The sequence below is a fragment of the Chiloscyllium plagiosum genome, chromosome 10, assembly GCF_004010195.1.
Source record: "Chiloscyllium plagiosum isolate BGI_BamShark_2017 chromosome 10, ASM401019v2, whole genome shotgun sequence".
NCBI classification, from domain to species: Eukaryota; Metazoa; Chordata; class Chondrichthyes; order Orectolobiformes; family Hemiscylliidae; genus Chiloscyllium; species Chiloscyllium plagiosum.
The window spans coordinates 39,179,335-39,207,099 of NC_057719.1; the positions used below are offsets into that span (position 1 = coordinate 39,179,335).

General features: G+C 42.1%; 1 protein-coding gene across 4 annotated transcripts in view; it reads left to right on the plus strand.

Moving 5' to 3' along the window:
* The window catches only part of tnfaip2a (tumor necrosis factor, alpha-induced protein 2a), a 67,299-nt gene that overhangs the window by 22,390 nt on the left and 17,144 nt on the right, over positions 1-27,765 (plus strand). For all 4 annotated transcript variants that reach the window (XM_043697476.1, XM_043697480.1, XM_043697479.1 and 1 more), the window contains exons 4-7: positions 8,829-9,468; positions 15,640-15,751; positions 15,948-16,070; positions 20,012-20,112. In XM_043697476.1, the coding sequence (XP_043553411.1) occupies positions 8,829-9,468; positions 15,640-15,751; positions 15,948-16,070; positions 20,012-20,112 (976 nt within the window). The remainder of the gene's footprint in view (positions 1-8,828; positions 9,469-15,639; positions 15,752-15,947; positions 16,071-20,011; positions 20,113-27,765) is intronic.

Consider the following 27,765-nt stretch of genomic DNA (forward strand, 5'->3'; position numbering starts at 1 on the left):
TTCCAAAGGTCCATCGTATCCTCTCCCAACCAGTGCCCCACCCTTGACCCAGGCGCTCCTTAATGGGATGAGGAAAATTCAAATATACTATAGAGCTAGAGTTAACAGTGATCTCCCTACCCCCACCCACACCAACACCTGGATATATTTGGTAATGTTAATAAATACCATGTATAAACATATATAACTATAAAATTACAACCTCAACAAGTAATAATTAAATATAATAATACGAAATAACAAGGGAAAACAACCCCCCTCCTAGAGACGTAGGTAAAATAGAATACGGTAACCACTTTTCCCCACCAACATTAACTAGATCCCCCAGCCTATATATATATAGAATAATAAAAAAAAACAAAAAAGGGGAGAAAATCGTTAAGTAGAGAACAAATAAATAAATCCCTCTCCCCACCCCCCAAGATAATATTAAACAGTAAGGTAAAAAAAAAGAAAAGGGGGGAATATAAACCAGAGTGGGGGGAAGGCAAACCAACATCCATTATCTCTTACAATTTATCTAAGAGAGTCCAAAAATTCCTTAGGTTTTTCCGGCACTCCGAAGTTATACACGGATCCTTCATGGTTAAAGCGTAGCGTCGCTGGGTAGCGTAAGGAGTACTGAATATTTAAGTCCCTTAAACACTTCTTCGCCTCAGCGAATGCCTTCCTTTTTCAGACCAGAGCTGGGGAAAAGTCCTGGAATAACATGATCTTGGATTCTTTATAGATCATGGCTTGGGAATCTTTTCCAAGATTTCTAGAGGCTTCTAGGAGTATCCGCCTCTCCTTATAGCTCTGCAGCCGGAACAGGACCGGGCGGGGACGCTGGTTTGAGCTGGGCCCGTGTATTGCAACCCGGTAGGCCCATTCCACCCTTACCTGGCCTGATCCAGCCTCCAGAGTTAAATGCTGTGGCAGCCACTGTTTGAGAAACGCTGTAAGCTGGCCTTCCTCTTCCCGTTCGGGAAGGCCCAGCAAACGAATATTTTTTCAACAACCTCGATTATTGAGGTCATCAATATGATTCTCTAAGGTCCGGACTCGCTGCTTGAGAGTCCGAACCCGATCCACGGCCGATTGTGCTGTAGTTTCGGAGGTCGCGGCCTTTAGCTCCGCCCCTCGGACGCGGCACTCGATTTCCTTAATGTCTCGGTCGTGCTTTTGCAGTGCGGCCGAGAGTAAGTCTACTCGACTTCGGGATTCTTCAATAAAAGCATCGATCTTCACATCCAGTTTGGAGATGATTTCCACCAGGCTCGCCACCGTAGGCAAGTCCCCCGGGGCGGCTGCGGACGCCTCAGCTGGAGAGGGTGGGGGAGGGGTTCCTGCTTGCTGAGAGCTGCAGGCTCCCTTCCCTTTAGTCATTTTTACTGAAGATTAGATTGTTTAAATTTAATACTAAGCAACTAATTAAACAACTATTTTAAATGATTTGGTGAGTGTGGTGGGGGTGGATGACCCACTTTGCCCAAGTCTTGGGAGGAGCACTATAGACTCAGACTTGCTGGGTCGCCGCCATCTTGGATCCCCCCGGTCTTATGGTCTAATGCCTTTTGTAAGTAACAAAACTTTGGATGATCAGGGTACCAAAGATAATGCACCTTCATCCAAGAACTTCAGAAAGGTTGGAATTTGTCATTGACACGAGGTATCTGGACTTATTGAAAAGTCTTGTTGGAACTTTGCACTTTTTAGAGGAAGTATCAGTTTATATCAGTTTCTAAATACCTAAGTTTGCTCACTGAGCTTGAAGGTTTCAGACATTTCGTCACCATACTAGGTAACATCATCAATGAGAGTCTCCAGTGCAGCACTGGTGGTATGTCCCTCCTTTCTGTTTATAGGTCTTGGTTTCTTAAGGTGGGTGATGCCATTTCTAGTCCTTTTGTTTTCAAGAGAAGATAGATAGGGTCTAAATCGATCTGTTTATTGATGGAGTTCTGGTTAGAATACCATGCTTCTAAGAATTCTCGTGTGTGTCTTTGTTACGCCTGTCCTAGGATGTGTGTGTGTGTTGTCCCAGTCAAAGTGGTGTCCTTCTTTGTCTGTATGTATAGAACTAGTGATAATGGATCATGTCTTTTGGTGGCCAGTTGGTGTTCATGTATCCTGGTGTAACGTAACTTGCAGGAAACCATAAGAAGAGAAATGTTGTTGTAATTGGGGATCGTATAGTTAGAGGCATAGACACTGTTCTCTGTGACCAGATTAAGAGTCCTGCCTGGTGCTCGGGTTCAGAATATCTCATCTGGACTTAGAGAAACTTGGAGTGGGAGGGTAAAGATCCAGTGGTCGTAGTCCATGTAGGTACCAATGACATAGATAAAACTAGGACAGATAAGGGAGTATGAACAGCTAGGAGCTAAATTAAAAAGCAGAACCAAAAAGGTAATAGTCTCTGGATTACTATGTGAAACATGAGCTAATTGGCACAGGTCAATAAGATTAAGCAGGTAATCTTAAACAGGCTCAAAGATTGCTGTAAGAGAAATGAGTTTGAATTCATGGGACGTTGACACCAGTACTAGGAAGAATGGGCCTGTTCTAATGGGACGGTCTTCATCTGAACTGTGCTGAGACCAGACTCCTAGCAAACTGCATGACCAGGGCTGTAGACAGAGCTTTAAACTTATTGTGTGTGTGTGTGTTTGGGGGGTGGGGGGGTGGGTGTTGGTTAGCTATAGGAGTAATTAGAAAACCCACATTAAAGGAGGAGATCATAGAGATGTAAAACATGGAAACAGACCCTTTGATCTAACCTGTCCATGCCAACCAGATATCCCAACCAATCTAGTCCCACTGCCAGCACCCAGCCCATATCCCTCCAAACCCTTCCAATTCATAAACCCATCCAAATGCCTCTTCAGGAGAGTTATTAAAATCTCCAGCACAGACACAAATAGGACAGAGCCTATGGAAAGTGTAAGCAATCAAACTTTAAGCACACTGGACAAATGAATGACAATGCAAAGAAGGACAGTTAATACAGGACTAGAGGTGTTATATCTGAATGCATGCAGTATAAGGAATAAGGGATATGAGCTTGGAGCGTGGATCAAAATTGGGAGAGATGATGAAGTGAGCATCATGCAGATGTGGCTGCAAGTGGATCAGGATTGGAAGCTGAATATTCAAGGATGTACGTCCTATTGAAAAGATAGGTAGGTGGGCAGAGGGGGTGGGGTTGCCTTATTAGTAAAAAATGAAAATAAATCAATAGTAAGAAACAAAGTAAGGTCAGATGGTGTAGAATAGGTGTGGGTAGAATGGAAGAACCACAAAGGTGAAAAACAACATAGTTGGTTATGTGCAGGCCTTCAAACAGTATCAGAAGTGGAGGTGCAAGATACACCAGGAGGCGGAAAAGATGTGTAGGAAAGGTAAAGTTACAGTGATCATAGGTGATTTCAATATGCAGGAGAACTGGGAACATCAGTTTGGTAGTGGACTGCAAGAAAAGGCATTTGTGGAATGTTTATGAGATGGGTTTTTTTTGTAGCAACATGTGGTGGATCCCACAAGAATTTAGTGTTGTGCAATGAGGCAGACTTGATAAGGGAGCAAATGGTAAAGGAATCCTTAGGAGGCAGTGAACATAATATGATTAAATTTACTCTGGAAGACATCCCAAAAATTCAAGAGTGATGGGGCAGATTTGAGTATGGTGGCCATCACCAAGGAGAAGGTGCTAGAAAAACTGAATGGCCTGAAGGTGGATAAATCACCTGGACCAGATGGACTACACCCCAGAGTTTGAAGGGAGATAATTGAAGATACAGTGGAGGCGTTAATGGTGACTTTTCAGGAATCGCTAGAATCAGGGAGGATCCCCGAGGACTAGAAAATCACTAATGTGACACTCCTGTTTGAAAAGGGAGTAAGGCAAAAGACAGAGAATTATAGACCAACTCGTCTAAGATCCTGGAATTAATTGTAATGGATGAGATTTCTGAACACTTGGAAGTGTGTCGTAAAATAGGGCAAAGTCAGCATGCTATCATCAAGGGGAGGTTATGCCTGACAAATCTGTTAGAATTCTTTGAGAAAGTAACAAATAGGTTAGACCAAGGAGAACCAATAGATGTCATCTCTTTGGACATCAAGAAGGCCTTTGTCAAGGTTGCGCCTAGGAGGCTACTGAATAAGGTAAAGAGAATGCAAAGACTGCAGATGTTGGAGTATCAGAGTTGAAAAGAGTGGCGCTGGAAAAGTACGGCAGGTCAGGTGGCATCCAAGGAGCAGGAAAGTCGAAGTTTCAGGCATAAGCACTTCATCAGGAATGTAGAAGAGGAAGGGGAATGAGAGATAAATAGGGGGTTTAGGGTGATTGGGGGAAAGGTAGGTGGGAAGGCAATAGGTGGTTGCAAACCTGCATCTACCTATTGCCTTCCGAGCTTACCTTCCCCCAGTCCCACCATCACCCCCAAACCCCCATTTATCTCTCATCCCCTTTCCCCTTCTATATTCCTGCTTTTCCAGCACCACAGTTTTCAACTCTGAGTAAGATAACGCCCCATGGTGTTAGGGACACAGTGCGAGCATGGATAGAAGCTCGGCTGTCTGGCAGAAAGCAGAGTGGGAATAAAAGGGTCTCTTTCAGGATGGCAGCCTGTTACAGGTGGTATTCCGCAAGGGTCAGTATTTTCACTTTATACATTTACAATCCAGATGAAGGAACTGAGGGCATTCTGGCTAACTTTACAGATGATACAAAGATAGGTGGAGGGACAGGTAACATTGAGGAGTCAGGGAGGCTGCAGGATGATTTGGACAGGTTAGGAGAGTGGGCAAAGAAGTGGTAGATGGAGTCCAATGTGGAAAAGTGTGAGGTCATGCATTTTGGTAGGAAGAATAGAGGCATGGGCTATTTTCTAAATGGAGAGAAAATTCAGAAATCTGAAGTGCAAAGAGCCTTGGGAGTTCTAATCCAGAATTCTCTCAAGGTAAACTTTCAGGTTGAGTCTGTAGTTAGGGAAGCAAATGCAATGATGGCATTTATTTTGAGAGGACTTGAATACAAAAGCAGACATGTACTTCTGAAGCTTTACAAGGCTCTGGTTGGACCACATTTGGAGTATTGTGTGCTGTTTGGGCCCCATGTCTCAGGAAGGATATTCTAAAGCATGTTCAGAGGAGGTTCATGAGAATGGTCTCAGGAATGAAAAGCTTAATATGTAAGTAACGTTTGAGGACTCTGGGTCTGTATTCACTGGAGGTTAGAAGGATGAGGAAGGATCTAATTGAAACTTACAGAATACTGAATGAGCTGGACAGAGTGGATGTTGAGAAGATGTTTCCATTGGTAGGAGAGACTTAGACCCAAGGACACAGCCTTAGAGTTAAAGGGAAGACCCTTTAGAATGGATATAAGGGGAAATTTCTTCAGACAGAGAATGGTGAATCAACGGAATTCATTGCCACAGAAGGCTGTGAAGGCCAGGTCATTGATTATATTTAAGACTGAGGTAGACAGGTTCTTAATTGTCAAGAGGATCATGCGTTACGGGGAGAAAGTTAGAGAAAGGAGTTGAGAAACCTATCAGCCATGATTGTTGGCGGAGCAGACTCAATATACTGAATGGCCTAATTTCTGCCCCTATGACTTATGATCTTAAAACTAGACAAACTGACTAAGCAGTGACACTTTTGACTCAGCATTGCTGTTAATTTATATGAACTGCTTGTTTTTAGGTTTTGCTTCAGTAAGCAGCGGGTTGTCTGTTTATATTTAGAAAGTATCGGAACTTCCAGTGGTCACCCTATTTAGCTAATCCCACTCAACTGACTTTTTGAAAACATTTTTTCCTTTTATAGGTTGAAGCTCATACCTTTCTCACCTTCTCTTCATTTGGTGGTTATTCAGGGAAAAAGAATGTATGAATATCAGTTATGCTAAAGGCTGGCCAACTCGTGAGAGCAGTTGAGGTGCAGGGCGATGGGGATGGGGGTGTTAAAAGAAGCCATATCATACTGAGATCCAAACCTCATTCAAATTAAATTGATGTGCTGTAAATCCCAAATTGATATCTCAATACAGCTTTCAAATTTCAATATCAGGAGGAGAAAAGACTGCTGAGTTAAGAACAAACATATTCAAGTGAGGCTAGGATGTGGGTGGCGGGGACAGTGTTGAGGCTGTGAGAGTGGGAGGATTCAGAATCCCAGTGCATCAAATTAGTTTGATGGTGATCAAAGTCAAATTTCTGCTCCTGTTGGCTAATTGACATAATTAGTTTGGATCTTTGTAAGGCCTCTGTGTCCACACACCTCAAGAACCGTAATTGGAGTTCTGTGGATGTTTCATATTTGTAAAGCAGCCTGTTATCTAGACCAGGCAGGCCCTCCCCCTGCCCCACAGCAGTGGGCCTTTCTGTGTTAGCAGCAGACTTCAGTGCAAGCTGCCTATTGATTCTCAAGGCCACTTTGCCACACCAACACAAGTCTTGGCAATTATTTTAAGAATCAGACAAAATCCCATGTCTGTCTCTTACACATTTACACTGTTTAGTTTCAGCAAGATTATTAAATGTCATTATAGTAACTGTATACGCTGAAAGCTTGTGACAAGTCTAAAACAAAAACAGAAATTGCTGAAGAAACTCAGCAGGCCTGGCAGTGTCTGTGGAGAGAAAGCAGAGTTAATGTTTCAAGTCCAATGACTGTCCTTCAAAGCTGAGAGTAGCTAAGAAATGGTGATCTATATTGCTGAAGACAGGGTTGGGGGCAGGAAGGAGAGGAGTGAGCAGATATGTGCAGGTGGAACCCAAAGAGAGGGGACAACAGTTAGGCAGACAGAGGGATAGATGATACTATGCCAGGGAGAAAGAAAAACTGATCATGGAGACCATAAGTAACTAAAATGGTTTGGTTGTGTTGAAAGCAGTCCATGTCATAACAGGGCCTACAGTGCAGGCGTGGGTATAGGGTATAGAGGAAGGTGTTCAGGTTCTAAAAGTATTGAACTTGATACGCAGTCATGAAGGTTTCAAGGTTCCAAGTAGAAAATGAGATGCTGTTCTTCCAGATCATGCAGAGTTTTGCTGGAGCACTGCAGTAAGCCTGTAACAGAGATAAGAACTCTTCATCGGGACACTATAAAAAGTTAACTCTGCTTTCTTCCCACTAAATGCTGCCAGACCTGCTGAGTTTCTCCAGCAATTTCTGTTCTTGTTTCAGATTTCCAGCATCTGCAGTTCTTTATTTTATTGATGTGCAGGTAAATTACTGCTTTGTCATGAAGAAATGTCTGGGGCATTGGATAGTGAGGACTAGGGAGGTAAATGGGCAAGCGTTACACCTTTTGTGAAAGCATGAGAAGGTGCCATGGGGATGTTGGAAGGTTAAGGAAGTGGAGAAGGAGTGGACCAGAGGGAATAGTCCCTGACAGGGTAGGAGAGGGGCATACGTTTGGTGGTGGCCTCCCATTGGAAATGGGCTGATGACGTGGAAGGTAAGGATGAGAGGGAAGCTGTCGTTGTTGTGGAGGGAAGAGAAGGGGTGAGGGCAGAAGTGTAAGGAAAGGGTCAGACACTCACCCTATCAACTACAGTGATGGGGAATCCTTGGTTGAGGAAAAAGGTGGATATTTCTGAGACACCCTGCAGAAGGTGACATCATAATATGCACTGCTTTCAACACAGTCAGCTAACGTTCAGCGACTTATGCTCCCCATTATCAGTTTGTCTTTCTCCCTGGCATATTATTATCCATCCCTTTGTCTGCCCAATTGTTTTTTTTCTCTGGGTTCCATCTCCACCTATCCACTCATTTCTTTCTGGCTCCATCTTCAGCATATGTACAACATTTTCCTTCCACTATTAGTTTTGAAGAAGGATCACTGGATTTGAAACGTTAGCTCTGCCTTCTCTCAGCAAAGTATTTATTACAGTTTTAACAGTATTAAAGCAAGTTAGTGCTGAATTTAATGTATATATTCACAGTTTAATGCTATTGAGACTACATCCTTAATAATTGAGCATGCAGGTGACTATCACCTGATGTTGGAGCATTGCTCCGAAAGCTCGTGTGCTTCCAATTAAATCTGTTGGACTATAACCTGGTGTTGTGTGATTTTTAACTTTGTACACCTCAGTCCAACACTGGCATCTCCAAATCAGGATATTTATAGCTGAAAATGTGTTGCTGGAAAAGCGCAGCAGGTCAGGCAGCATCCAGGGAACAGGAGAATCGACGTTTCAGGCATAAGCCCTTCTTCAGGAATGAGGAAAGTGTGTCCAGCAGGCTAAGATAAAAGGTAGGGAGGAGGGACTTGGGGGAGGGGCGTCGGAAATGCGATAGGTGGAAAGGTGGATAGGTGACCTATCACCCTCACCTTGACCTCTTTCCACCTATCGCATTTCTGACGCCCCTCCCCCAAGTCCCTCCTCCCTACCTTTTATCTTAGCCTGCTGGACAAACTTTCCTCAGTCCTGAAGAAGGGCTTATGCCCGAAACGTCGATTCTCCTGTTCCCTGGATGCTGCCTGACCTGCTGCGCTTTTCCAGCAACACATTTTCAGCTCTGATCTCCAGCATCTGCAGACCTCACTTTCTCCTCCAGGATATTTATAGTCAGCTAAGGGATATTGTTTTCTCTACAAATGAACTGCTCATAGTTTTAAAAACTAAGGGAATATTTGCATAAAGATTACCTAGAATTAACACTGCCAAATGTTTGCATAGTAGTAGTTTTACTGGCACACAAAATGTTAACTCCAAGCTAGTAATCAACTTGTTTTTAAATTATTGAACCAGTTTTAATTGACATTCAAGCAGAAAAAATGGTTGATATTATCTGAATATTAATAATGATTCTCTTCTGCCTAGAAAAAGACATTAAAGAACTTATTGAGCAACAAAGATATTTCAAAGCTGACCAGCATCTCATCAAGTTAGAATATGAGCGATACACTAATGATGTGGCAAATGACGAAAGCACCAAAAAGGAAGAGAAAGCCATTAATTCATTGTACGAGTTGCTTAGTGCTGAAATTTTCAATGTGGTAAAAGAATCATTTAACATTTCCAAAGAACACCCAAATCTCTTGAAAATGGCAGTCCAAGTGAAAATCCAAGAAGAAAAAGCAGACCAAATATACCTGGAAGAAAAGGAAAAATCTGGAAGTGTTCCTGAGTTCAGGCCGAGGCAATGGGACGCTAAATGGCTGAGCATTTTACAGCACTCCGTGAACGAAAGGATAAGTGAACCACTCAGTGGTTCTGAAGACAGTAAGACTGACTGGCTCACACAGTGTTTAGTGCAACTTCGTAGCCAACTCAAAGCAGATTTTGACACCATTGTGAACTGCATTAATCCATGTTACCCTGAGGAATACAATATATGTGTGAAGTATGCTGAATGCTATTGTAAAACAGTTTCTTCTCATATCTCATTATTAGCAGAGAGTGGACTGAAAGGAAAAGAAGTTTATCCACTTCTCTATTGGATTAATAAGTGCTATCCAGAGTAAGTCACTCTGATTCTTTTCTTACTATATTATTTTCTTAACCGTTGGAAATTTAAATTACTTTGAACATTATAAATTTCTCAGATGCCAATCTCTTTTCACGCCGAGAAATGAATAGAAAAAGTGCTATCAACCAAACAGTGTTTCCTCTACAATTTAACTTGAATTTTAATCACTGACCTCAATTACTCATAGAACTCAGCATTTTTAGCATATTGATTTCTTTGTGGATATTTTCAGTAAATTGCTGTTCCATTCAAATTTGACCCCTTTACATACACACAATTCTTTGCCTGTGTAGCCTCTGTAAACCTCCCTATTTTTTTTTCATAAAGAGTTTAAGGCACCTGGATGATTTTTTAGAATTGTTTTCTGCATTCTTTATGAAGAAACAACTTCCACTGTTTGACATCTGACACCACTTACGTGTGGAGTTCTAAGTGAAATGAAAGGTTGACAATTCTGTTACTTAAAATGCCGCTGCATTATTATCACCAAATTGCTGACTGAGTTAAATAATTTAAGTATGTATTTTAGTGAATATCAGATTTGGTTAGATGCCATAGACTTAGTGCATTACTTCGTATAAAAGAGTTATGTTTTGCAATTGCCTAATTTATCAGTATTCATCATTTAACTCGCTGGTAGGAGATTTTGATTTAATGCCACTGTCAAAGCTGACTTGCAAAGCCAAAACATCTAATATCAATCCATGCTATGCTCGAAATGTATTGTGGGCCCGATGGAAGAGGGTGGTAGAGAATTTTCCTGGGGTGGGAGGGGTCTTTGATGTTGGTTGCTTCCCTGAGGCAGCAGGAAGTATAGATGGAGTCAGTGGGTGGAAGGGTGGTCTGCATGATTGACTGGGCTGTGTTCACGACTCTTTATAGTATCTTGTCTTGGGCAGAGGGTTGCCGTACCAAGCTGTGACGTATCCAGATAGGATGCTTTCTGTGGAGCATCTATATAAATTGTAAGAGTCATTGCTGACATGCTGAATCTCCTTAGCCTCCTGTGGAAGTAGAGGCATTGGTGTGTGTTTACTTGACAGTAGCATCGGTGGACCAGGACAGATTGTTGGTGATATTTACTCTGAGGAACTTGAAGCTCTCAGCCATCTCCACCTCAGCACCATTGGGGTATGTCCTCCACTTGGCTTTTTGAAGTCAATGACCAGTTCCTTTGATTTGCTGACATTGAGGGACAAATTGTGTCTTTACGCCATGTTGTTAATGTTCCAACGCAGCAGTGAAACCCCTCTGCTAATTAAACCAAACACCCAGAAAATCTCACCTTGCCTCGTAATCTATTAAAATATGAGTGACAGAGAACTCCATAAATTCCACTACCTAAAGAAAAATATTAATTTTATTCTTTAACTCTAAAGTTAACATTAAACAACAACTATTTATAACTCTAAGCCCCTTTTCTCTTAAAGTCTGTTTTTTATCTCCAACTCTATAACAGTATACTGATCCAATAAAGACCCATATTAAAACTGCATCAACTTAATTTTCAAAATCAGACAGCAGCTGTCATCATCAGTGTTGGTCTTCTTTCAGCTGCCAATCCCCCAGGTCATCTTCAGTCTTTTCTGCGATGATATTTCAAATGAAAAAGGTATCTTTGATAGAGAGTGTTTTGAATGACAGTCTCTCTTAAATGGCAGGTTGCACTCTCTCTCCTGCTAACTCTCAAAATGTCAGTTTATGTATACCCTAAACATTGGATTGTCTCATTAGTTCAATGTTGTCAAAACAGTAAAAGTCAAATTTGATTGGGTTCTAGTATCCTGGGCATAATTTAAGCTGATTGGTTAAATTCAAACTGTTATGAACATAGCAGCCAAATGTTACATATTTTCAATTTTCAGTACACTCTGAGACTACTAGTCAGTCAATGGCAGGTGCCTGCAAACTCTCACTGCCAAAACAACTTTCACTCTCTCTTAAAGGTACAATATACACCTTCAACTTCATAACACTAAGCTGTCTGTCTCTTTTCTGTTCTCTGTCTCATCGTTATTTGAGATCCAACCCACGACAGTGCTGTCATCAACAAATTTGTGAATGGAGTCAGAGCTCGATTTGGCCACACAGTTGTGAGCGAATAAAGAGTACAGTAAGTGGCTGAATACGCAACCTTGCAGGGCACTGGTGTTAAGGATTATGGTGGAGGAGGTGTTGTCGCCTGTTCTTTCTGATAGTGGACTGTGGGTCAGGAAGTCGAGGATCCAGTTACAGAGGGAGGAGCAGAGTCTTGGGTCTCGGAGTTTGGAGATGAGTTTGGTTGGAATTATGGTGTTGAAGGTAAAGCTAAAGTCAATAAGTAGGAGTCTGACGTAGGTCTCCTTGTTGTCCAGATACTATAGAGATGAGTGTAGGGCCTGGGAGATGGCATCTGCCAGTTGTGATGGTAGCAAACTATAGTGGATCAAGGCATTTTGGGAGGCTGGCATTGACGTGAGCCATTACTAATCTCTCAAAGCATGTCAGAGCCACCAGGCTGTAGTCATTAAGGAACATTGGCTGATTTTTCTTTGGCACCAGGATGATAGTGGTCTTTTTGAAGCATGTGGGAGACTCGCATCAGAGTGAGGAGAGGCTAAAGATGTTTGTAAGTAATCCCACCTGCTGATCCATGCAGGATCTGAATGTATGCCCAGGGACTCCATCCAGCCTGTCGTGTTCTGAACTAAAATCTAAAGTCTGTTTATCCCCCACTTTAGAACTGAAGCTTCCAAATACTGATAATACGTTGTGAGCTTTCATTGCAATGCAGTTGGTTCCCCCATCCAAGTCCTTGAGGTAGATTGTAAATGGTTGAGACTCCAGCATCAATCCTATTCCATTCCACCAATTTGCCAAAGCCCCCAGAACAAGATTTATTTAATCCCCACTCTCTGTTTCCTATTAACGAACAGGATTATGTGCTCTTATATGAAGCAATGTACTGCAAATGCTGGAGACTGCTGGGATGGTTCAGTGGGTCTGGCGGCGCGTATGGGTTGAGAGGTAGAGTTGGCATTTCGGGTCCACTGATCCTTCTTTACAACACTGGACGGAGGGTCACTGAACTTGAGATGTTGGCTCTGTTTCTCTCTCCACAGTTTCTGCCCAGCCTGCTAAGATTCTCCAGCAGTTTCTGTTTTTGTTTCAATGTTTGTATGCTGACAGCAATCTCCGATGTGGAAGCTCACCTACTGGTGTTTGGAAATCCAAGTACGCCACTTCTGTCACTTCCCCCCTTGTCTACTTTGATTGGTATTTCATCAAAAACTCTAATAGATTACTGAAACTCATTGGGTCAAGAATTCATATTTTTCTTGCATCTGATATATGACCATCAACACTTTTGATGTGTTATCAGCATCAAACCCTTTTCTAGCCTGTAATTAATATTGGCTAGTGTTGCGAAACATTGCTATTTGAGAAGCCTGTGTGATAGTCTTACAGCGATACGTGTGACAGCAATATCTCAAAGTGTTGAAGAGCACATAAAAGGTCAGCTTGTTTCTGTTTGGCAAGAGAGAACTGGTGGTGTCAATATCACATGTAAGATAGAGCAATGCTAGGGTTCAACATTGCCTGTGTCGTTGCATCATATAAACAAATGGGAATAACATCTCGGCAAAACTGTGATTCACATTGCAAAATGGCCTGAACTGGTCTCTGTCTGGCCTGAATTTATTAGTATTTGTTTTCAATGCAAGTTAAAGAAACCATCTTACTTTTCCTGTGTACCATTTGGCACTTAACCCTGCCATTCATTTCCAATCATTCGGGGGGTTTGCTCATGAAATGGTTAGTTTGGAGACTCATTCATGGAGATTGATGCCATGATTGATCAGCACCAAGATGTTTAAAAAGTGAATTGGGGGCACATTGCTGTTTCCTCGTTTGCAATCCCTTCTACTGGCTGAAAATAATTGCGTGGAATTTATGTCTTGACTTTGAGAAGGATTTGTGTGTTGGGTAGCTGAAGGGGGTCAGTAAAGGCTTATGGTGGTAAATATGTCACAGAGCAAGGGCGCTGACCTGGCATTGCTCCGATGCCATGACTCCAGATCCAAGTGAGACTGTCCATCAAACTTCGATAGAAAATATTGGCCAGGATTTTTCTTGTGGTCTTTGGAGCCCTTCTCTCAGATGCGTGAGTGAAAGGTAAAAGTACACACTCTGAAGTATTTAATTTACAGAGACATACTCTGTAAGTTAACTTAACTAAAGTGTTTCAGTCTGCTGTGCCAAACTGCTCCAAAAGACAGGATTTCCTGCAGCAAGTGGTAATCTGTGTTGACCATGGCTCTGTTAATTCCCCTTGTACCTGTGAGGCTCCAGGTTCACGTTTCACTCCTGTGATTGAGCTGGTCTGCAGTGCACTGGTGAGGGAGAGCTGCCCAGTTTCAGATACTGTCATCTGGAAAAATCATTGAATCAAGGCCTCATCTGCTGGGTTGGTACAAAATACCTCTGCTGTTATTTTGAAGAAGAGCCAGGAACTTACCCTGGGTGCCCTGGCCAATATTTGTCCCTCAGTCAATATCACAAAAACGGATTGGGTGGCACAGTGGTTAGCACTGCTGCCTCTCAGCACCAGGGACCCAGGTTCAATCCCAGCCTCGGCCATCTGTGTGGGTTTGCTCCAGTTTCCCCCCACAATTCAAAGATGTGTACGTGGATTGACCGTGCTAAATTGCTCATAGTGTTCAGGGATGTGTAGGTTAGGTGCACTAGTCTTGGGAAATTAGATTACTTACAGTGTGGAAATAGGCCCTTCGGCCCAACAAGTCCACACCGACCCGCCGAAGCGCAACCCACCCATACCCCTACATGTACCCCTTTTTACCTAACACTACGGGCAATTTAGCATGGCCAATTCACCTGACCTGCACATCTTTGGACTGTGGGAGGAAACCGGAGCACCCGGAGGAAACCCACGCAGACACGGGGAGAATGTGCAAACTCCACACAGTCAGTCGCCTGATTCGGGAATTGAACCCGGGTCTCTGGCGCTGTGAGGCAGTAGTGCTAACCACTGTGCCACCGTGCCACCCACAAATGTAGGGGAATGGGTCTGGGTGGGTTATTCTTCAGAGGGTTGGTGTGGACTTGTTGGGCCGAGGGGCCTATTTCCACACTGTAGGATTCAGTGTCTACAACATTCCAATGTATATTTGCAGTAAATGAGATAAATTGTATCCCAGCACAACATGGCATCCAGTTAATTTTCTGTTTTTTTTTTGGTGATATAGTGATCAATATCCCTTATTTTTTACAATATTTGTACAAATGGCATACATTGTGTATATATTACATGATAACATGGGTGGAATTTAATCAGGTGACAAGAGATGTGAAAGATGTGTCATCTCTTTGTGGGAGGGTCGTAGCATTAAGGGCGAATCCACCTCATCAGGGGTTATCTTTCTCTGACATCAAGATCCCTGGGGAGTGGAGAGGTGGAGTGGAATTCCTTCCTGCTGGGAACTGCCAGCACCTCATAATTGTCATGCGGTGCACTGCCAGCTAGGCAATGGCTGCTTTGTAATACAGTCACCCAAGAGTCCAAGCCACAGGTGACTGATGGTATAAGGAGATTGATGAGTGGGATTACATGCGTGAGGAAACCCAGGATTGGCAGCAAGGCCAAGTGTTGACTTTCCAGCATTCCTGCCCCTAGTCTTTCCTAATGGCAGATTTCTTGATCAGCCTCCGAGTGCTTTGACTGAAGGATCACCCTATTCCCACTCCCTGGGGAGCTCATAAGGAACTCTGATGGGGTTTACTTTTTGAACTTGCTGCATCAAGCGATTGAATACCAGCAGCAGAGAGATGAGCTCTTTAATTGGGCATTAACATCCCATTCAAGAGCCTCAATTTGAAGTAGGATAGCAGATCTGTCAATGAGAATTCAGGGAGAGATGGGAGATGGTGGTGAGCACAACACTGCCACCATTGCACTTGAATAAATGACCCCCTCACCCGGAAATACAAAAAGGCCTTTAAATTCTGCCCTGTATGTATGCTGTTGATGCTTCTACAATAGTGTATGCTGTATCATGATGAAAAATGAGAATTGAAGATTGATTTAATTTTAATGTTAATTTAATTAATTGCATTTATCACACATCAGATTTGTGAAACTTCCTCTTTTTTGATATTGCTTAGCATAATGATTGCTGTTATACCATCTGAAGATACACGTCAGCAACTGTTGAACACATTGCTCCCAGAAAAGATAATCAACCATTTGAAAAATGAATACTTTTCTGTTTTACGGGTAAATGTTTAATACTTTTTTACATATTTTGAAATAAGTTCAAAAATATTGTACATACAGTAACACCACGATGAATGTTGATCCATTTATCACAAGTATGTTTTGCTACAATATTTTGCAGGTAACTTTTGTACACACTAAATACTTTATAGACAATGTTTTTGCATTATTTAATTGTTCTATTTTTAAATTTTAGTCAGATGCTAGAATGTGTATGATTAAAAGCCTGCATATTGAAGAAGAGAACTGGAGAAGTGGAAAAGAGCCTTTGGTACTAAATGATTGTTACCACAGCGAATTACCGATTGATATAATTCAGGTACCTACATCAGAACTCATTTTCAAAACAAGATATAACTAATTCCTTCGACATTTATTGTTGCAACGTGCCCTAAGCAGTACATAGAACATAGAACATTACAGCACAGTACAGGCCCTTTGGCCCTCCATGTTACACTGACCTGTAAAACCAATCTAAAGCCCATCTAATCTACACTAGTCCATTATCAGCCATATGTTTATCCAATGACCATTTAAATGCACTTAATGTTGGTGAGTCCAATATTGTAGCAGGCAGGGCATTCTGTGCCCTTACTACAATCTGACTCTGTCCTATATCTATCACCCCTCAATTTAAAGCTATGTACCCTTGTGCTAACCATCACCATCCGGGGGAAAAAGGCTTTCACTGTTCACCCTATCTAATCCTCTGATCATCTTGTATGCCTCTATTGAGTCAGCTGTCAATCTTAATCTCTCTAACGAAAACAGCTTCAAGTCCCTTAGCCTTTCTGCATAAGACCTTCCCTCCATACCAGACAACATACTGGTAATTCTCCTCTGCACGCTTTCCGATGTTTCCACATCCCTCCTATAATGCGACGACCAGAACTGTGCACAATACCCCAAGTGAGGCAGCAACGGAGTCTTGTACAGCTGCAGCATACCTCATGGCTCTGAAACTCAATCCCACTACCAGTAAAACATTACTCACTCTATGTATTCTTAAAAACCCAATGTGCCTGGGTGGCAACTTTCAGAGATCTATGTACCTGGACACCGAGATCTCTGCTCATCCACACTAATCTTACCATTAGCCCAGTACCCAGTATTCCTATTGCTCCTTCCAAAGTGAATCACCTCACACTTTTCCACATTAAACTCCACTTGCCACCTCTCAACCCAGCTCTCCAGCTTCTCTATGTCCCTCTGTAACCTGCATTGTCCATGACTCCACCGACTTTAGATTAGATTCCTTACAGTGTGGAAACAGGCCCTTCAACCCAACCAGTCCACACCGACCTCCGAAGAGTAACCCACCCAGCCCATTTCCCTCTGACTAATACGCCTCTGGCTAAATTGTAACTCTCAAGTGCCCTAACTGAGCCTTCACGTCTCATCTTTACATAAGCCTCCTTCTTCCTCTTGACAAGAGATTCAACTTCTTTAGTAAATCACGGCTCCCTCGCTTGACCACTTCCTCCCTGTCTGACAGGTACAACCTTACCAAGGACTTGCAGCAGCTGTTCCTTGAATAAGTTCCATATTTCAAATGTGCCCATCCCCTGCAATTTCCTTCCCCATCCTATGCATCCTAAATCTTGCCTATTTGCAACATAATTGCCTTTCCCCCAGTTATAACTCATGCCCTGTGGTATAGACTATCTCTTTCCATTGCTAAAGTAAATGTAACCGAGTTGTGGTCACTATCACCAAAGTGCTCACCTACTGCCAAATCTAACACTGGCCTGGTTCATTACCCAGTACCAAGTCCAGTGTGGCCTCGCCTCTTGTTAGTGATCTACATACTGTGTCAAGAAACCCTCCTGCATACATTGGACAAAAATTGACCCATGTAAAGTACTCGACCTATAACATTTCCAGTCAATAGTTGGAAAGTTAAAATACAGCCTGGAAAGGGCAGCAGAAGACATTTAGATGATTTATAAAATACAATGGAGTTTCCAAATGAGCCATTATCTATCAGATTGGGTTACATCAAATCCAAACAATTGTGTGCATGAATTTCTTTGCATTTGACCGTCTGTAATATTTTACACTGGCTTGTAAACCCATCACACATATACATGATCATAAATTCTCTTCCTATTAAAAACGATCTGTAAATAATTAAAATAGACATCTTAGAATTGCTTACTTTGCTATTATTGTGGAATTGGATAGAAATTTCCAGCCTTCTGGAGAACAGGGGGTGTCTTCGCACTGAGGCACTCTATACCCAAATGAACAACTCAGTATCAGGAACATGCAGGATGGGCCCGAGAAACTGTGCCCTGCTGCTTGATGTGTGTTAATTTCTAGCAGCAGTCAGTTTTTGAAGCCTGTTACCAATTGACTACATGCATCCCAAATTGGTTAGGCCATCAGCTGCCCCAGCTTTGTAGTAATGGGATTTTAAAGACACATCCCAGTAACTTGATAGTTACCTCCCAATTGTCCAAATGTTCCAATACGTCACCTTTCCTTTCACACGGACACAATGTCTCCCCTCTTCTTCTGAGTTCCCTCCCTATCTCTCTCATGTTGCTTACAGACAGCAAACCCGGAGAAACCCTGCAAATTAGAATGCTGGATAAAAGCAAATTACTGCGGATGCTGGAATCTGAAACCAAAAGAGGAAATGCTGGAAAATCTCAGCAGGTCTGGCAGCATCTGTAAGGAGAGAAAAGAGCTGACATTTTGAGTCTAACTGACCCATTGTCAAAGCTAAAAAAAAAGGGAGAAATAGGGAGGTATTTATACTAAACTGAGAGAAGGTGAGTCATGGCTCCAGAAGCAAAGGTAGCAATAAAGAGGTGATAATGACAGTGCGTAGAGAGATTATAGGGAGATTGGGAGCTGGGAATGACCAAGGCTATGTGACAAAATATGGGGGGAATGGGGGGATGGGTGAAGCAGAGGCAAAATGGAAAACAGGGGAGAAGGGTAGCAAAAGGGAAAGAGGAGAGGACAAAGGTGATGAGAGAGTGGGGAGCGACAGAAAGACAATCAAAAAACAAGAGGAATTAAAGAAATTAAAATGCTACCCACTCGCCAAACATTAAGTGGCTGATGCACCCACAAAATTCCTTCCCCTGAGCATCCAGTGCCAGGAGGCAGTCAGCCTCTAGTTACAGGTGAAGATTGCCACTAGGTTTGCAGTCAAAGAGATAGTCCTTCTGTGGTGGGAGAACTGACACCAGGCCAAAAATAAAAGGCAGTTCAGGGAGGAAGAGGTTGACGACTGGGGGAGTTGGGCAGGGAGAGTAGTGGATGGCAATGTTGCCCCACCAATATGAACAGGAAGCCCTACGATTGATGTGATTTCCTTCCCACCCTCCAACCCCTCCCACCATATCTATCCCCTCCCATCTTTTCAAAGAATCACTTGCAAAAGTTTCTTTTGCACTCTGGCCCACCTGCCACTGCCCAAAGTTTTAATTTATTTTTGAAATATAAAATATTTTTTAATGGACAAAAGTAAGTGTGTCAAGGGGACCAAAAGTATGATGGAGGTCTAATGTTCAAGTTTTCTCCTTTCTGCAGAGATTTTCTGGACTGGTAAATGTCCGCTCAGCCTAATTGTTTCTCTTGCTGTTCTTCCAGGACACTTCAAATATGCTCAGTTTCTTGGGTATGTTGTAAATGGCTATCAACATGACATCATGTGCAATCTTGTTTTTTATAGCAACTTCCAGGTTCTTCCTCAATATCTGCTGTTGGGCTACTTGAGTTGTCTTTGGAGCAATTATTCCCCTTGTCTTCCAGGGCCCTGTTCACTGTTTTATGGCAGTAGTGATAATTGATGACTCTTAGTTCTAATTACTTTGGGCAATTAAGGGCCTCAGAAGGCTTAAGGCTAAATGGCCTAGCATTACCCACTCACCATGTTATGGGAACATCTGGATGAAGAGAGGGTCGGCTCACTATTTGACATATTTTACATGAAAACATGACTAATGGGGATTCGTACAATTCAACACCATTTTTCCTTCATTTAACAACAGCAGTTTTCAAAACAAAATTGTAGAATTACAGGGTGATAAGCATTTCCAAGCTATTGCTTTGGTATAAATTTCACCTTGATCCCATTTATATTTATCCACACCTAAATTTTATTACCTTTCTAGTTTAAAGTTGTCTGTTTAAGTTTCATCAAACTGTGGTAATTTTACAACATTGATTTATTCATTCTAAAGGTCTAAAGCCTTTGCTACCTTTCTCCTATCAGTATGCTAAGATTTTCCTTTTAATTGTCAGATAATTGATGGAGCAGTTAAAGACGCCAGAACACTCACTTGTGAACTGGGTGATCAAGCACTAAATATTATGCTGGAGGAAACAAATTACTTCTTGAAAAGGTACAGTAAACCCTGTGAAATTAGATAATATTATAGATTAAACTATGACTCCGAATGAATCCTGAAATCCTAGATGGCTTTATTGAATGAAGAGTTATTCTTCATGTCAATATTTCTAGGCCAGAATTTATTCATATACTTTATGTAGGGTGTGAAACAGCAAATATTTATCATGCATTAGGGTGTATTGATTTCAGTTTGGTGTGTGTGATCACCCCTCAGAATTCTAGCTCATGGCAATTAACTGCATGTGCAGTCTTTTAATATGGGATGGTTGTTGCACTATAGCTGCCATATGGTACCATATTAAGGGCTTATGCGCGAAACGTCGATTCTGCTGCTCCTCGGATGCTGCCTGACCTTCTGTGCATATCCAACACCACACTCTTCAACTCTAACCTCCAGCATCTGCAGTCCTCACTTTCTCCTATATGGTTCTACAAGTCTGACCAGGAAAATCTACTACTCTTACTAACTGCCAGAGATATTTAGAAGACTTCACAGATTGATAATCAAGTAGATAGTATGTCAAGCTCTAAATTTGTAAGTTCTGGGAGCCACACTTTAGAAATACTGTAATATGAATGCATTGGAGACAAAGCAGATAAGGCATATGAGAATGGTTTCAGGGATGAAAAGCTTCAGTTATGAAATAGAAACTGTTGGGACTTTTTTCCTTGGAGAAAGGAAGGCTAAGATTAATGTTTTCAAGATCATGTCTGTGCAAGGTATATAGGGAGAAACCGTTCTCACTTGTACAAAGATCCAGATTTAACGTGTTTTTACGAAAGGAGCAAGTATACTGTGAGAAAAAGCTTTCACAAAGTGAGTGTTTAGGTTCAAAAATGCACTACCTGATAATGTTGTGAGGATCGCTTAATTGAAGCTTTCAAGAGGACATTGGATTTTTTAAAAATTCACTCATGATGCAGGCGTCATGGCTAGGCCAGCATTTATTGTCCACTTCTAAATGTCCAGATGACAGTTAAGAGTCAATCACATTATTCTAAGTCTGGAGTCACATCTCAGCCTGACTGGGTAAGGATGGCTGTTAACTCCCCTGAAGGGTATTAGTGAACTAGATGGGTTTTTCTGGCAATTGACAATAATTTCATGGTCATCATTGGACTCTTTATAATCAATACCCACTACTTTGTTGAAGTCTCCAGCTAAGGGCTTAATTTCTATTGTCTGTCATGGTCTCCTTTGATAAATATTTTTAAGTGTCTGACATCAATCACTTCTCTCTACTCAGGGCTATTTTATATCCCTTCCCTCTTCCTGCGCCCTCTACTAAAATTTTAAATGTTTTAATGGACAAATTGGTAAATTACCTATATAATTTTTTCTCCTAAATTTCGGCCACTGATGTCACTAGTACTTCTTTGATATTTTTAATGGAGAGATAATGTTCCATTAAGGGAAAACAACAGTGCCCAGATTGTGTAGGGTTGTGTTTCCTGAAACCCTAGTAGGTTCATATTGTGCTTGTGGAAAGTTCTGCACATGCAGTTTGTGAAACACTGTGCCAGTAAAAGACATGTCAGCTCTCACAATAAATGTGAACAAAGAGGATAGAATGATGTCACTAGCAATACTGGCAATGGTACTGCACGATCACATTTTGCACGTGTGCACTGACAGCATTTTCAGGGTCGAAGCAGACTTTCTTACTGTGTAAATCGCATTTTAATGGATTTTCCAAATACAATGGCTTCGTTGTTTTCCATATGAAGTTTTATCAGTGCTTTCTTCACAAATAATCTACTTAATGACAACACTACATCTGTGCTAAAAAAAAGATTGATTCCAACTACTTCACAAGGAACGAATGCTGTTTTGCGAGATGTTAATGTGTTATCAAGCCCAAATCAGAAACTAATGGAACTTTCAAATTCCTTACATTTGTCCTGTCCAGTGTTGCCTCTAATTTTACAAATGAGATTTCTGCGATGCATACAATCTACTGAATTCCATTATTTACTCTTCCATGGTGCTGTCCTCCATTTTTCTAAAATTATCAAAATCTGACCACACCCCATAAACAGTCAATAAATTAACCCTTTAACAATTTTTTTCATGCAAGTTAACAGTATTATTTAATTTCTGTTTTGATTGCTTCAAACCTGTCCAAATTGTCACCTGTATTCAAATTGTTAGGCTGTAATTCAGCTAGATGCATTTGTATGTGCAAGAACTTTTGCAAACAAATCACGGCTCCTTTCCCATTTTCACTGTACACTCTCTCAGAGTCCTGTAGAAACTCAATTTTGAGAAAGGTGATGGTTCTAAACTTTTACTTTCATTCTTTTACCTCTTACCATCTCCTTTAGAGTATACTTTTCCCACATCTCTGCTGTCATTTCTCTCCTTCAAACTCTCTGTGTGACTCTCAGCCCTTTCATTATCTCCTCTTGATATTACTGCACTTCTCATGATCTCACTCCCCATACCCAGCTTCATCCTTACACCACTGCTTATTATGTTTACTTGCTTGCTTTCTCTCCTGATTATCTCAGTATGTTCCCCACCCTTAATATGCAGCTTCCATTCTTTGCTGCCCCCTTACCCCATCACTGTGACTCTCTGCTCCCTCCTAAGGATATTTACACTGACTCCAACAACCATTAAGTTCCATTCCTTGCTATTCTTTTCCATCAGCTTACTTTCTGTAAACCTTTGCAGTTGAGTCTCTTTTGAAGTACAGTAGCCTTTTCATTTCAGACCTCCTTACAGTTGCATTCTGCTTTCCCGCCCTTGTCATTTTGCTGGTATCAGCCAATGTGGCTGCATTATTTGGGCAAGCTAATGAGCCCAGTTACCCTCCACCTATTACACTGTAAACAATTAGCTATAACAAACAAGACCGCATATGACAGATTTCTCATAAGCTGCTCAACCTGGTGAGGCCTCACCCCTTACATGTTAAGTATTTAGAATTCCCAGCAGGACTACATATGACCAACATTCCCTCTCAGGTGCATGGCCATGCAGTTGTGTAGACCTCAGAGGTCTGTGCAAGAGCAGGAAATATCCAATGGAATGTAGTGAAAGGTTGAGACTCCTTAGGAGCTGGTTGATCCAGTAAGTGGCTGGGAGGAGTCAGCGTCACCTAGAGGAGCAGGTGAGGAAAATAACAGGTGAGTACCTGCAAAGTTGAGATCCCTGTGGATAGGACATTTAGCAAAGTGGTCACATTGTAGATTAGGACCAGACAGTGTAGAAAGACCAGGCACGCAGCACAGTACATCTCACTCACTAATCAGTTTTCCATTTTAAATACTGGTGAGGGTGATGGTTTATCAGAGGGATGTTGTGAAAGCCAGGCTTGTGGCACTGCAAGTAGTTCAGCTCAGGAGAATGAAATGTGGATGGGTAAAGGGCTCTTGTGATACAATGGTAGTGTGTCTACCTCTAGATCTAGTGGCCTGGGTTCATGTCCCACCTCCTCCAGAGGTGAGGAGTAACAACTGTGAGCGGTAATTAGAAAACATCAATTTTGAGGGCTCTTGCAGCACAGTGGTAGCTTCCCTACCTCTGGACCAGGAGATCTGGGCTCAAATCCCACCTCCTTCAGAAGTGTTTAATAATATCTCTGAATTGGTTGATGATAAAAAATACAAATCACTTTCATCTGGTCGAAAGGGATACCTGAACCATAATAGGGAACAATACCCCACCACCAACATCATGGGGTTTATTTTTGATTAGAAATTGGATTGTGCCCAATAAAAAAAAACGGCTACAAAAGCAGGTCAGATGCTAGGAATCTTGTGTAGCTCACCTCCTGGCTCCCTGATACCTCTCCACTGTCTCAGTATCCCAGTCCTGCTTTCTCTCCCTATACTCCTTGATCCTTTTAGCCCCAAGGACCCCATCCAGCTCCTTCTTGGATATATCTAATAAACTGGCCCTCAACAGCTTCATGTTGGGGAGACTTCCACAGGTTCACAACTCCCTCAGGGAAAAAAATTCTTCCTCATCATAGTCCTGAATGGCTTGATTTATAGTTGTAAAACATTAGGTACTTTGTTTAGCATTGACTGTAAATTATTTTCTTCCCTTTGCACCAAAACTTTCTTTTCAGTATTCTGACCAAAGCAATGGAGTTGCACAGACCTTTAAGAGGTCTCTGCTTCTGTGGCTCAAACTTCATTTTCAAGGGGCATTTGTCCATAACTGAGATATAGAGGGGCTATATTATGCTGATTGACTCCTGAAATCCAACATTCTAGCTTAAGTTCTCACTTTTTAGAGACTATATCCTACTTGAGGACAGCAGAGAGCAAGAGCACAGTTGTTTATGATTCATATGTGAATGCCTAGAGTGATCCCATGTTCCCAGGGTCTGGAGGACTACCTTTTGGGAATCCCCTGCAGCCATCCTTGGATTGACCTGGTGGGGATGTTTAGGTTCCTGGCAGAGGGGAAGTGTTGCAGCAGGCACTACTGGATATCATGAGATGGTGACAATCCTTGAGTGACTGCCTGTGGTTCTTCATTCCTATTGGTGCAATTTGTTTGTGTTGTGAGCTACCAACCTTACCCAAGGGTTTTATTGAGACTTTGCTGGATGATGTGCAGCGGGGAATAGTGGATTTGAGGCTTTCTCACGAGATGGCCACAGATATCCAATCCCCTGATCCCTTCCCCTTGCTGTCCTGCTGGCTCAGCAGCCTTCTGCTTAAAGGCTTGAGGAGCCTTATATCTGGAAACCACCTCCACAGCCGTATCTGCCCAGGTTGCCCTCAATAGCCGGGCTGGCCTGCTGTATAGTCATCGATAGGGAAGAGCAATTTGTTTCTCTCCTGGACAGGCTTTGGGAGAATACCAAGTGCTACGTTTTGCCTAGTGTCAGCCACTGCCAGAGGTGGGTGGGAGAGATGAGCAGAAAACGAGTGATGCTTCTGGAGTGAAATGCTGTGTGTGTACCCCTTAAATATAGCACTGGGAATTTTGAGATCAGTGGTCCCAATAGGAGCCAGAATGTAAATAAAAAAACTGAAAAAAAACTGCAGATGCTGTAAATCGGAAATAAAAACAGAGGTACTCGAAAAGCTCAGCAGGTCTGGCAGCATCTGTGAAGAGAAATCAGAATTAATGTTTTGGGTCCAGTGACCCTTCCTCAGAGCCCAGTGTCTGGCTGCAGTTCCAGGGTGTGACGATGACGATTGCTCTGTACACTAGGATTGTAGTTAACTCACTGAGACCTTGTCAAAGGTTCGCTGCCAAGTCTATACCCATACTGTTCTCACACTTCTCATCCAGATGTATGACAATGGATGACCTTTCGAGAAAAACAGCTGCCAAGTTATAGGAAGTACTCAAAATAATCCACAGCTAACTTATAAATGTTGAATATTTTACTGACCAAGCATGGGTTAATATATGAGGTTTTTTAAGGCAAAGTTCAACAACAGACTGGTTTTCTTCTATGCAAAATCGAAGAGATGGAAAATGACTTGCAAATCTGTTGCAGAATGGGCAATGACACTGCAATTGTCTGTGAACTGTAGTTTGTCTGCAGTTGTCAGGTTAGTTTTGCCTCGGAGGCATCCCCTGAAGTCATCAGTTAGTGGTCAAAGGCCAGATGGGTGCGCAGCTCATGAAGATGGAAGGCCAGAGGTATGACTACCAGCTCAGAGAGAAACGGCTGGCTTCAAATCAGTTCAAATAGAAAAGCCGCCTCTGTTTCAAAGCACAGCCTCGGCAACATTTTAAACTTTAATGTTAAGAAGATAGACTCAGCCAATAGGTCACTGTTTAATCCCACGACAAGAGAAATAAACATTTTTTTTTGTGTTCTAATTTGTAGGACAGAAATTACTGTATTTTTTCAAAAAAAAAGGTTTTTCTTAGCTTCCTCTGATAGAATTCAAATATTTTAAGAAAAATGTGATGGCTGAGCTAATGCAAAGTTTTAGCTACAAAGCTATAATTTTCTGTAAACTGTGGTAAAGTCACAGCACATACTCAACTTCAGAACTTTTTATGTACAATATTATATCCGAATTGCTGCTGTAAGTCTGAAGATTGCAATCAACAGGAAGTGTTTAGGTTCTTCTTAAATGAATGGTTACATTCCATGAAAGAAAACCGCACAAAATTATGATCTAAGGATGGAAATTTCCTCTCGCAAATGAAAGGGTCTCACTTAAGGTCTTAAGTGATGCTTTTCATTACTTCTTGTAGAATATAGTAAATGTTATGATCTTTATAAATGCTCAAATGAACTCCTCAATTGAACTAGTATTAAATTAGCTGCAATTTAACTGCCCTGCGTCAGTGTTATAGAAAAAGTGTAGCTGTGAGTCAGTACGCAAACATAACATGGTGCTAATGTTGTTCATTTGTTAATCTAGGCTAAGACCTACGCATCATCTGTAGTCCACACCTTCATGAGGACCAACTGGGTTGATATCAACTTGGAAAAAATGAGGACTGCAGATGTTGGAAATAGAGTCAAGAGTGTGGTGCTGGAAAAGCACAGCAGGTCAGGTAGTATCCGTGGAGCAGGAGAATCGATGTATCAGGCATAAGCCTGATGAAGGGCTTATACCCGAAATGTCGATTCTCCTGCTCCTCAGATACTGCCTGACCTGCTGTGCTTTTCCAGCGCCACACTCTCGGCCTCACTAGATTGATAGTAATGCTGACAAAGCTCCTCTTGACTCTTTCTTCATCTATATCCCTTCGATGTTTCTGAGTGTGCAGAATCTGCTTGAGCATCCTCTATAATGGTGTTTAACTGTGAAAAGCCCCATGCTGTACACCTTTTCAGTATGGGGCATTGAGCTATGAGGAAGATTGAACACATGGGCTGCACACTGAATGTGTCACACTCTTGAATGTCAGTTCATTCCTTGAAAAGCTCACACATAGGAAAACCTTTAGGTTCAATTCTCTGCAGTATGGAAACAAACCCTTTGGCCCAACAAGTCCACATGTATCGTCTGAAGAGTAACCCACCCAGACTTAATCCCCTACCTTATATTTACCCCTGACTGATGCAGCTAACACTATGGACAATTTAGCATGGCCAATTCACCTAACCTGCACATCTTTGGATTGTGGGAGGAAACCGAAGCACCTGGAGGAAACCCACACAGACACGGGGAGAACGTGCAAACTCCACCCGGACAGTCACATGAGATGGGAATCGAACCCTGGTCTTGGCGCTGTGAGACAGCAGTGCTAACCACTGAGCTGCACTTACCCCACTGAGATGTGTGGAATCACCAGTGATTTCCCCCCCTTTCATCCATAACACAACATGGGTGAAAGTGTCAAAAAAATGTGTGTTGGCCAGTTTCTGAGACTTTTTACATCATCTTTGGCCTCAGTGTTGTTTGCATTCAAAGTTAAAGTTCAGGGATCTCTGAAGGATGAAGCTAACTGTATTCACCAACGCGATTACTTGTGAAACAATGCTTGGTGTTTGCAATGTCTTAAATCCCTTCTGATGTATGAAGATGTTCCTCACCTATCATGTGGATCTCACTTTACCTGGTTCCATAGCAACAATGCTACCACATCAGATGCTATAACAGTGCAAGTGCATATATATTTACAATGATGTACACCTATGTGCCCTCAGTACATTTTCCTCTTCCTCTCCTTGCCACTACGTATGGATCCAAGCTTACTACTGCA